Here is an 11,595-nt window from a genome sequence, read left to right as displayed (position 1 = left end):
CAATTTGTTGAACCCCATTGAAAATGTCCGTACGAGAAGACTTTAATCCGCGAACCGATAAGAAAACGTATTTCATTTGGTTATTCTGCTGCACAAAACTGTCTGACCAAAATGGTAACTCATGCAAAGCTTACTACTCAAGAATCAAGATTGTAAGTACTACTTACCTAACTATCTTGTAATTAAGATTTGTCCAAAATTAGACTAATACTATGATGATAATGACCACTAAGGTCATAAACGTAATTTCCTAAAATTTTCAAAAAAATATCGGGTACAAATGTAAATATCATCAAATATAAAATATTAATTAATAAATTAATAAAAATCTAATATTTTCGACATTGTCCCGTTCCGTTCAGATTAACATTATCAAATCATCATCATGAGTTTAGTTTCAGAACCCAAACCCAAGTGTTACACACCTGTGACTTGTTCATTGTCAGGTCAGGTTTTGTTTTTTTAACCTTCTTTCTACATGGTTAATTTTCTGTTTTCAGATCTATATTTCAAAAATGAAGACGAAGAATTGAAAAAAAAAAGTAATTATTTCTAGGGCTGGGGCCTATACTTTGAATTTCTGACAAAGAAAAATAAAGGAGACAAGTTTTGAATTTCTTTTAATGGAACCTCAAAAGCTTCAATGGCGGAAGAAATGTTTTTTCATTTCATTATCAATCTATCTCAGAGGTTAGGGATTAGGGGTTAGGTTGTTGTCTTTTTTCTTGTTCAGGTCGAATTCGGTTTCTGAGTAACTGAATTCTACGAGGAAGAACGAGATTCCGAAAAAACAAAAGTATTTTTTTTTTTTTTTGGTTCTCGGGTTATGTGGTTTTAGAGAGATTGGTTTTGATAATTGGATTTGAAGATAGTTAGGGTTTTTGTTTGAAGATACAAAATGTTATCACCAGAATTAACTGCGAGTACTGCTCGTAGTTCATTAGAAGAAATGTTGGATTCATTGAGGAAAAGAGATGAGAAACCAAAAGATACGCCACCTGCATTACCTGTTCGTCCAACATCAAAAGCGAGATTACCATCTGCAAGAAGATCATTACCAATTAATTTCAAAATTGGTAATGGAGAAGCAGTTCCAGAGTATTTACCATTACCTAATGGTAATGGTTCATCTACTTCTTCTGTACAGAAGAAAAATGGTGGTAATATTGATAATAATAAATCTGATCATGGAAATGGTTATATTAAAAAGGAAGAAATAAGAGAATCTGTTGGATTTAAACATATTACTTTTGGGAGTAGCAAGAAATTGTCTAGAAAAGATACAGCAGAATCCGATGATTCTCCATATGCTAGGAAAAAAGAAACAGAAGAATTGAATTTCGATGATAATGAGAGGATGTTGAAAGAAAATGGAGATTCTGAACCTGCTTCTGCACCTTCTTCATTAGCAGTACCAACTGTAGACTTTGACTGTGGTGATAACATTGGTTATGTTCTTAAGAAGGTAAGCTTCTTTTTTTCACTGTTCATTGAAGATCACTGAATTTGATACACACAAATATTAATGAGTTTCTTTGGTTTCAGAAACTTCGGGTATGGTGTTTGCTCTCTGATGGACGATGGGAGCTAGGCAGTGTTCAATCAAATTCTGGGGATGATGCTATTGTTTTGCTTCCAGATGACAGTGTGAGTTTCTGACTTTTCTATGCTCTGGGTACAAACTTCCAATATGTATGTTGAGTTTCTTAGATTATATAAGACTTACTTTGTATAATACTTTTTTCAGATTGTAACAGTTTCTCTGGGGAATTTGTTACCTGCAAACCCAGATATCATTGAGGGTGTCAATGATCTTATACAACTTAGTTACTTGAATGAGCCATCAGTTCTCCATAATCTTCAGTACAGATATTCTAATAATATGATTTACGTAAATATATATCTCACTGCTTATTACTTGGAAATGCCTCTCCCGGTTAATACTCTGATTGCTGATTTTAGTTACTCCGTCACTGTAGACTAAAGCAGGGCCTGTTTTGGTTGCTGTCAATCCCTTTAAAGCTGTTCCGATATTTGGAAACGAATTTGTCTCAGCTTATAGGAAGAAAGCTTTAGAAGACCCTCATGTCTATGCTATTGCGGACACTGCATTCACAGGGATGATGAGAGGTGAAAGCAAGCATACTTATTTTGTGACAATTTGATTCTTTGGTAGACTAATTATTACCTGTAAGGAGTAAGCAGCCTTTACTTCTGAACCAAATGAATATGAATTTTTCCCTTTGATTTTGCAGATGAAGTAAATCAATCCATCATTATTAGGTAAGTGACCAGATGCAACCCCAGATTATATATTCATCTCAGCTATAGAACATTAACGAATCAACTTTCAATCTTTACTACTATAGTGGGGAGAGTGGAGCTGGGAAAACTGAAACAGCAAAGATAGCTATGCAGTACTTGTCTACACTTGGAGGTGCTGATGGAATAGAACATGAAATCCTTCAGACGAATTGTATACTGGAAGCATTTGGGAATGCAAAAACCTCCAGGAATGATAACTCTAGTCGATTTGTAAGTCTTTTTTATATATCTTCAAGATACAGGTAGTCTAATTGCTCAAGTTTGGAGTTTGAAGGGCCTTAATTTGTGAATCAGAAACACAAGTAGCACTATTAATAAACCTTTGTTGCTAGCATATTGTTTCCCATGATTAAAGTTTTACTGTCCGTTTAGAAATAGAATTTCATGCTCCTCTATGTTACAGGGGAAGCTGATTGAGATTCATTTTAGTGCTACTGGGAAAATCTGTGGCGCGAAGATTCAAACCTGTAAGCATTCTTATTGCAGTTCAGTTGTTTTTCCCTCATCTAGGTGCCTGTTCTGGTTTCATGACTAACTTTACTCGCTATTATGTGGTACGCCTTTAAATTTCAACTCAACTATGGACATTGGAAATAGTTCTTCTTGAGAAGGTAATGTGCAATCTGCTTTGAACTATTGTTTGTATCTATTTATTGGTTTATAGAAAGTCTAAAGGATGCAATATCTTTTGTGACAGTCAAGAGTTGTTCAGTTAGCTAAGGGAGAACGAACGTACCATATCTTTTATCAGCTTTGTGCTGGTGCTCCATCAGATCTTAAAGGTTTCTTCGTCTCGCTGATAAATTTTTATGACTTTTCGACTTATTTGTTATTCATTGCTGGGGCATCACACTTAGAGCAAATACTTTCATTGCGAGGCAGAAAAATTGAATCTGAAAATGGCCAGCGAGTATAACAATCTAAGGCAGAGTGATTGCTTGACAATAGATGATGTTGACGATGCTGGACGGTTCCATATTCTGATGGTAACTTAAAATCAAAGATTGTACTTTTCCTTGAAGTGCAAGGATATCACGTGCCATTTCTTTTGTGTTTTCCTACTGGTGCTCTGATTTTGAAATTGTATCTTTTCTACGAACAGGAAGCTTTGGACATTGTTCAAATTTGCAAAGATGATCAGGAAAACATATTCACTGTGCTTGCTGCACTGTTATGGCTAGGGAACATTTCATTTCAAGTGATTGACAATGAAAATCATGTTGAAGTTGTGGAAGATGAAGGTATTTTCTATGTATATGTTATGCGTGTCGATTTTCCTTGGATAGAATTTAGGGTGGAATGTACATTGGGAAACCAGGATATGCATGGTTTGATAATTGTCAATATGTCCGTGAAACACACTACAACTTCATTCAAATTATACTAAACAGTAGTTTGTATTAGAAGTGCTGGGGCACCGGAGACCCAAGAATAGTAGCTAAGAACATTGTTTGCAGAAGAGAACAAATTCCCAAGATCAAGACTAATTGGTCAACCTAGGTTGTGTGAACCCAAGAATGATTTTTATGCAAATAAACCTCCACTTCGGCAAAAAGTCATAACTTTTGCTTACTACTACTGATAGTGGAGTCCTATTGGCCTTTATATAATTGAACAAGTAACAAATGTAGAAGTTTCTTAGTAAAACTGTCACTGGAGCAATAATGAAGAGGGCTGGCATATAGGGTTCGCAAATGCTTAGGGTCCTTAGGCTCAATGTGCCCATCAGTGCACAGAAGCAATAGTTACATTTCTCTAATTTGTATTTTATATTGATTTTGACTTACACTGTCATTTTATTTGTCTTTTCTTTGGAACTTCCTTAGTAGTGGGTTATACCTATTTCATTTTGTCGACTATGACTATCATTAAAAAATAACATAAATTTCTTATTTTCTATTTTCTCAAATTTCAAAGTTCAAAACTGAATTTTCTTCTTGATTATTCTGTTAGGTGTTTTACTATTCATACACAATATATTGATTCGTGAAGTTACCTGTTTAAATTCTTGTGCTGGTAACTTGCTACAGAAAAAGAGGAAACCAGGTCATTGCTTTCTTAAAGCTTTTTAACTAAGTTGAGTAAATATTGCAGCTGTTACCAGTGTTGCCAGCTTGATGGGTTGTGATGCTCAGGATCTGCGGTTAGCGTTATCTACTCGCCAAATTCAAGCCGGGAAAGACACGATTGTGCAGAAGCTAACGTCACCACAGGTCTGAAAAGTGCTCATTCCCTCGGTTTTCTGTTATATGAAAGTTTAGCAGGAAAGATTATTTTTCTACTTCACCAGATCTATATTCCCTTGTCCGTGAATAGGAATGAACTTGACTTTCTTGTGAACCCCAGGCAATTGACACGAGGGATGCATTGGCCAAGTCCATCTATGCATGCTTGTTTGATTGGCTTGTACAACAAATTAACAAGTCCCTTGGAGTAGGCAAAAGTTGCACAGGGAGATCCATTAGTATCTTAGATATATATGGATTTGAATCGTTTAAGGTATGCCTTTGATGCTGATGTTCATCTATATGTGTTTCTAGTTGTTTTTTGTTTGATTGGTTTGAATATGTCCTTCCGTTGAGAAATTCCCCTACACTATTTTGGGACACTTAAAATGTTAACTAATTAATTTTTCACATTTTTCAGAAGAACAGCTTTGAACAATTTTGCATAAACTATGCAAATGAGAGGTTGCAACAACATTTCAACAGACATTTATTCAAACTCGAACAGGAGGTGAGCTCCCAAATCTAGTAATCAGAAAATGTAGCTGTCTTCTTAACTTGATTTCAAAGCCAGAACTGGAGGTTATTTGTGTACGACTTAATAGTGATTAATTGTTACAATCTTGTTAACTGAGTAGTAATGTTCTAGTGTATGGATATCAATTTCAGGAGTATACACAAGATGGGATTGATTGGACAAAAGTTGATTTTGAGGACAACCAAGATTGTTTAAATCTCTTTGAGAAGGTTTGTCATGATACTATTTCTCTATTTAAGGCTACCATGTATGGTTGTAATGCTCTGGACTCTGTTTTCTGCAGAAACCATTAGGGCTACTGTCTCTATTGGACGAGGAATCAAATTTTCCCAGAGCGACAGATTTGACGTTTGCCAATAAGCTTAAGCAGCACTTAAACAACAATCCATGTTTCAAAGGGGAGAGGGGTGGCGCTTTCAGTGTTTGCCATTATGCTGGAGAGGTGAGTTTTGGTTATTTAATTGGATAATAGCAAGCTGTGAACGTTGTGATATAAATAGCCCAATATGAAAACAAGAAGCAAAAAACAATAATAAGTAGCGTTGACCTGGAAATCTGGACTTGACTCATTACAGACCGCACGAAAAGCAGAGCTCACATGGAATGTACTGCTAGGCTGCCCTATATGAGCGATTGAGCGTACTTCACTATTATGAAGTAGTTTGAATCTTGACATATTTTCAGTTGATTGTTGTCTGAGCAAACTTGGTTTAATGCAAATTCGAAAATTCCATTAAACGTATGATTTTTTTCTTTATTCTGGGACTGAAATGAGGACTTCAATCAGGTATTATATCAGACAAATGGCTTCTTGGAGAAGAATAGGGATCCCCTGCACTCTGGTTCCATTCATCTTCTGTCATCATGTAGTTGTCAGTTACTTCATTTATTTGCCTCCAGCATGCAAAATCCATCACCAGTGAAGCCAGTGACTCCTTTGAGGCGGCTAAGTGCCTCTGACTCCCAGAAACAAAGTGTTGGGACAAAATTCAAGGTGGGTTACTGTTTAGTATTTCTGTTTATGTATGATGTAACTCAGGTTTTATGTAGGAAATGTTTAGCTGCACGATTCACAAACGTGTTTGCATCATTACCCAGCTACCACTTACCTGCCCACCAGCACTACACATACCACCAAACTTCTGTTGATGTTCTTGTTACCACCCACCACTACAGCTCAAGAAATAGTTATGGACTATTAAGAATGCCAAGAGACAAAAGCCAGGCCACAATCTTTGTCCAGCTTTGTGTGTGTGCGTGCGTTGGGGGGGGGGGGGGGGGGGGGGGGGGGGGGGAGGGGACTCAAGTAGATAAACTCTGAGATATTCACGGGGCAATAGTTCCCGTTGTTTCCTTCTTTGCTTGTTTCCCTGGGTTCAGCAAGCAATGATATCATGTAAGAGATTTTGAATAGTTCTTTGCTATGCTGTAGGGGCAACTTTTCAAACTGATGCAGCGGTTGGAAGACACAACACCTCACTTTATTCGTTGCATTAAGCCTAACAGTAGGCAACTTCCTGGAATGTACGAAAAGGATCTTGTGTTACAGCAGCTCAGGTGCTGCGGAGTCTTGGAGGTTGTCAGAATATCAAGATCTGGGTATCCAACTCGTATGACACACCAGCAGTTCGCAAGAAGGTTGTTAACGTAACCCAGTTTAGTTTCCTTTTATATATTCTGCTAAGATCAATAATCAGTAGTGAACCTCACAAAGTATCATTTTTTTTTCAGGTACGGCTTTCTTCTCGTGGAGAATGTTGCGTCACAAGATCCATTAAGTATATCTGTCTCCATTCTTCAGCAGTTTAACGTCCATCCAGAAATGTATCAAGTTGGTTATACAAAGCTATTCTTCAGAACAGGACAGGTATTTCTTTTCCATAAAGTTACTATATTGCAATGTGAAGTCGCTTATAATCTTCATGAGCAGTAACTCTAGGGTAGTGTACAAAATATAGTCAATAAATTTAATTTTGGACCCTGTGATGTCCTGTTTATGGGAGAGGAAGGAACGTGAAGATTTGAAATGTTAACTTTTAGGATTTTGCAACCTCAGTACAACGAAAATACTGCGTCTCCTTAAAGTTGGTCACAAAACAAAATAAATTAGAGAGTAGAATGCTTGGATTTGTTTTTGTTGATCGAAATGAATCAAAAGAAGATTTTGGCGCATAGTAAGCAAACACTAGAATCAGCTCAAAACTGCTATGCTAACAATATGAATAACTGTAACAATTTTTGCTTCTCTTTTTCTTTTCTTGTAGTATGCATTTACTTCTTTGGCTTAGAATCTTTTTCGTGCCTTTGTTGCAAGATATGAGCATCTCAACTGCTTAGTTAGGACAGTGAAACTCTTGAAATAGTATGCGGGTTTTAAATAAATAATATGGATGTAATCCTTCTTTCTTGGTAGTAAAAACAGAACAAGCATCTCCCAGATAACAATCAGATTTGTTATATGTTTAATCAATTGGTTGCGCTTAGCCTGACTTTCTAGTTGTTGCTATGTTGGGTTGTTTATAGATTGCTGTAATGGAAGATGCAAAAAAAAGAGTGCTGCAAGGTGCACTTATGCTTCAAAAGTGCTTCCGTCGGTACCAAGCTCTCCGTCAATTCCAAGAAACAAAGAGAGGATTAATAACACTGCAATCATGTATGCACATGTTTACTTGTTTATTGTTTACTTTAGGAGGACCAGTTTCAAGTTGGTCCAAGTCATTTGCACATTAAGAAGTTGGATTTTATATTGACACAGATGTTCGCGGTGCAAACATAAGAAAGCAGTATAGGCTATTGATAAAGCAGGAGCAAGCGGCTCTTATTATTCAGAAGCTTTGGAAGCGGAAGATTGCTAGAAAAATGTTCCTTCAAAGGCAGAGGGCAGTTATCTGCTTGCAGTCTGGTAAGTTTCTTTTTTCCTACTATTTAAGAAAATTTTCCCTGTGTACATAGCCTACACCTAATTTTTTTTTTCTGGTTCCTTTCTAAATTTCTCTGCAGCAACCCGTGGTTGGCTGGTCAGAAGGTATTTAGACCAGATGAAGAATCTTGAAACATCAAATGCTGACAGCTCTCAAGCCGAAGAACTAGATGGGGAATTCTCAGAGCCACAGCTGGATGAGGATGTATCAGAGCAAGAGGTACTCATTTCTAGAGTTTCTCGTATTTGTATGGAAGAGTCTTAATTGGGAATAAGATAAGTTGCAGTAGGTTCATTCGTAAATTGCATTCATACTGCTGATTTAGGAAAAAGGAACAGCTATGTGGTGTATGGTTCCTGCATTTATAATTGGAGTTTTAAGAAAAAGGAAAATAATTCAGCTTGCAAGCAGAAAACAGTAACATATTTTAAAGAAAAATTATTGTTGCCAGATTGGCTTGCATTAGTTGCATTCACAGTGCTGATTTAGGAAAAGGAACAGCTATTATGGTGTATGGTTCCTGCATTTATAACTGGCGTTTTAAGAAAAAGAAAATAATATATAAATTTTTTTGGGCAGGACTTGGAGCATAGTCATGCTCAGGTCGATTCTTCAGTATTGGCAGAGCTTGAAAGTCGTGTGCTGAAGGCCGAAGCGGCCTTGGCTCGAAAAGAAGAAGAAATTGCTCAGGTCGATGCTTCAGTTTTGGCAGAGCTTGAAAGTCGTGCGCTGAAGGCAGAAGCGGCATTGGCTCGAAAAGAAGAAGAAAATGCCATTTTGCAGCAGCATCTAACTAAACTTGAATCACGGTGGTCTGAATATGAGATAAAGATGAAATCCATGGAGGAAACCTGGCAAAGACAAATGACATCTCTTCAGGTAATTACTATCTTGCTTGCTTTTACTTTTCTGAGAAGCATCTAATTTTTCCACCACCCATGAAGCAAGAAGCTGCAGAAAGTATTTCCACTCTCTTCCAATTGACATTCACTTTTCTTTAGAAATGTCAAAAAGAGCTGGTAATCTTTTAGCCTAACTAATATAAAACAGTGGTCTTATAAGATTCTTTTCTGGGAAGCTATAGAAAGTTGGAAACTAACCTGACCGAAACTGCTTCCAGTTAATGATAAGCTTTCAACTAGTAGTTCCAGTGTTTTGGTTAAGCTGAAATTTTAGCATTTTTCCTTGGATTCCTAGCTAATCCTCATTCTTTGCTTTCGAATTTACGTAAAAGGTCTATCCCCACTCTTTCCCTGCATCAAACTGCAGTGGACCTAAGATTTTGTGGGTGGTGATGATATCTGCAGGTAAATTTAGCTGCAGCTAAGCGACGATTGGAAGCCGAAGACAGAACACCTCAAAATGGAAGATTTGATATTTCCCTTTCCCCTTCCCCATCTCCCTATTATGATTCTGATGATACACCAGGGACCCGAACTCCCGAAGGAAGCACTCCAGTAAAATTTCTTAATCACAATCCTGATGCAGAGCCAACACAAGAGTTTAATAATGTTATTAATACTGCAGTCAGCCCTCTGGAAAAAGAGTTTGAGCAGAGGAAGCAAGTTTTTGAAGATGATGCACAGTTCATTGTTGAGGTCAAAACGGGTCAAGTAGTTTCCTCTGTAAATCCTGTGGAAGAACTTCGCAAACTTAAACTCAGGTTCCAGACATGGAAAAAAGAATATAAAGTTAGGTTACGGGAAACAAAGGCAACTCTTCATAAGTTGGGAAGTTCAGAAGTAGATAGAAAAGGTAAGAAATGGTGGGGAAAGAGGAGTATGCGACTGACTTAAAGATACTGGGGTTCTGCAATTTTGGTTTAAGTCTCTTTATTGGCCAGTATATCTCTGGTCTGACCCCATCTGTACATTCACTAGAAAGCCAGACCAGAAACCTTCCTGGATGGAGAGAAATGGGTCAAATTATGGGGTGAGGTTCCAGAACGCGCATCTCCTTTTCGGTGCTTTACCAAGGTACCTGAGACACCACTGAGACTGAATTTCTGTCTCGTTATTGGTTAGTTGGCGAGGGACTGAGCTTGTCGCTTATGTAGACACATTTTTGTTTAGCTAAATGAGTGCGGCAGAAGAGTTGTTTCCTCACTGTTGTTTATAGCCAAAGAGGAATCTCAAGAGAGAAACATGTTAGTTTCTTTTCTTTTCCATTCCGAATATTGGGATTTATGTATGTATATAGGTTTGTGGTCATTGAATGTAATTCCCAAGTATAGTGTTCAGTCGAGGATACACCACCTCTCTTGCAAGTTAATGGTGTAAAATGTATATTGTAATCGCTTCATCCATCAGTTGTTGGATCCATTTTAGATAATTTCGCGTACGCAACTCTGCCTTTTTCCGAGTCTTTTTTTTTTCTTTTTTTTTTTTTTGCGTGCACTAGGTACTTATTTATACTGCGAAAGTTGGCCAAAAATAATTGGAGTCTAGCCAGGGTTTCGTACCAGCCTCAGCCATTAACACAGTTCAGGTATTCTTTTTCAATCTCCTAAAGAGTTTTCCAGGGTTTTTTCGTTCTAGGTTTAACCCAATGTATATATCAATGATAAAAAAAAGAAAGCTACCGGATAGAATCAGCATGTTACCGGATGAACTAATTCATTACATCCTGTCTTTCGTTGATACAAAATATGCAGTTCAAGCTTGTATTTTGTCAAAAAGATGGATTCATATTTGGAAATCTCTACCGTTTCTGAACTTCGATATTAGTGCTTACGCGGATGATCAACCATACAAATACAGAGTCAGAAACGTTGTACCGTTTTGTCGATAGAGTATTTCATCTGCGAGATGACTTCAGTCACGTTCAAAAGTTTACAGTGTCTTGGCATATATATTCCGACGACTTTGAGTGGATAAAAAGTCTCAACAGATGGATTGATGCTGCGGTTGAGCATCATCCGGAAGAAGTACATATAGATGTGCGTCAATATGAGCGTTTCACATATGAAATTTCACCTAGACTATTTAACTGTAAATCATTGAAAAAGTTGACACTGAGAGCTGGCTGCTATGGCTCATCTGGATATGCAGAAGTTGTTCTTCCCAACAAAATGAGTTTACCACAGCTTAAATTCATGTGTCTTAAAGGATTTCGAGTTTCCAGTGTAAATTCAACTAAGAGGCTCTTTTTAAGCTGCCCACTTCTTGAAACGTTGGATATAGATAATTGTGATATACAAACCGATAATCAAAGGAATTTGTTGGTAGAGTCTCTGTGCCTTAGCAGTTTGCATATACCCAATTATATTATGGTTGGGGAAATCCTATTCAGCCTACATTTATCAAGTTATCTGCTCCCAATCTCAACAGCTTCATCTTTAAAGCTGACTCGATACATGATTTTAATCTACAAAACTGCTCTGATCAACTATCACAAGTAATTCTTCACATATCATATAAACCACAACAACTAGAGAAAAAAGAAGATTGTGCTAGACGGATGGTGAAACATCTGGTATCAGTTGAGAAGGCCAAACGACTCGATTTATCACCTGGATTCCTTATGGTACGTACGTTTTAATTATGGTCAAAACATGTCATGTATATATGCCTTAGCTTCAATGTTT

The 11,595-nt window shown here is 37.2% G+C and overlaps 1 protein-coding gene across 2 annotated transcripts; it reads left to right on the top strand.

The window, feature by feature from the left end:
• The first annotated feature begins 364 nt into the window (after positions 1-364).
• LOC113317536 (myosin-1-like) lies at positions 365-10,370 on the top strand. Of its 2 annotated transcripts, XM_026565671.1 has the most exons (24): positions 365-1,465; positions 1,546-1,647; positions 1,748-1,891; positions 1,980-2,130; positions 2,256-2,283; positions 2,370-2,535; positions 2,729-2,792; positions 2,923-2,936; positions 3,023-3,107; positions 3,208-3,311; positions 3,428-3,566; positions 4,420-4,538; positions 4,672-4,824; positions 4,972-5,061; positions 5,220-5,297; positions 5,372-5,530; positions 5,876-6,082; positions 6,521-6,726; positions 6,820-6,955; positions 7,612-7,741; positions 7,844-7,990; positions 8,089-8,228; positions 8,589-8,888; positions 9,317-10,370. In XM_026565671.1, exons 1-24 carry the CDS (start codon positions 899-901, stop codon positions 9,803-9,805), a joined length of 3,918 nt encoding a protein of 1,305 aa, XP_026421456.1. In that variant the 5' UTR covers positions 365-898; the 3' UTR covers positions 9,806-10,370. The 2 variants fall into 2 exon arrangements, with proteins under 2 accessions (XP_026421456.1, XP_026421457.1); XM_026565672.1 differs by lacking the exon at positions 1,748-1,891.
• The last annotated feature ends 1,225 nt before the right edge of the window (positions 10,371-11,595 follow it).

Source organism: Papaver somniferum, chromosome 10, assembly GCF_003573695.1.
Source record: "Papaver somniferum cultivar HN1 chromosome 10, ASM357369v1, whole genome shotgun sequence".
NCBI lineage: Eukaryota > Viridiplantae > Streptophyta > Magnoliopsida > Ranunculales > Papaveraceae > Papaver > Papaver somniferum.
The sequence above is the reverse complement of the archived record's forward strand: the minus strand, read 5'-3'. Positions and strand labels throughout refer to the sequence as shown.

Excerpts from the sequence above, each read along its gene's own strand:
- LOC113317536 (XM_026565671.1), top strand. The coding sequence starts at position 899 with ATGTTATCACCAGAATTAACTGCGAGTACTGCTCGTAGTTCATTAGAA. Across the intron at positions 2,536-2,728 it reads ATGATAACTCTAGTCGATTT|GGGAAGCTGATTGAGATTCA; the intron begins GTAAGTCTTTTT and ends TCTATGTTACAG. Across the intron at positions 5,531-5,875 it reads TTTGCCATTATGCTGGAGAG|GTATTATATCAGACAAATGG; the intron begins GTGAGTTTTGGT and ends GACTTCAATCAG.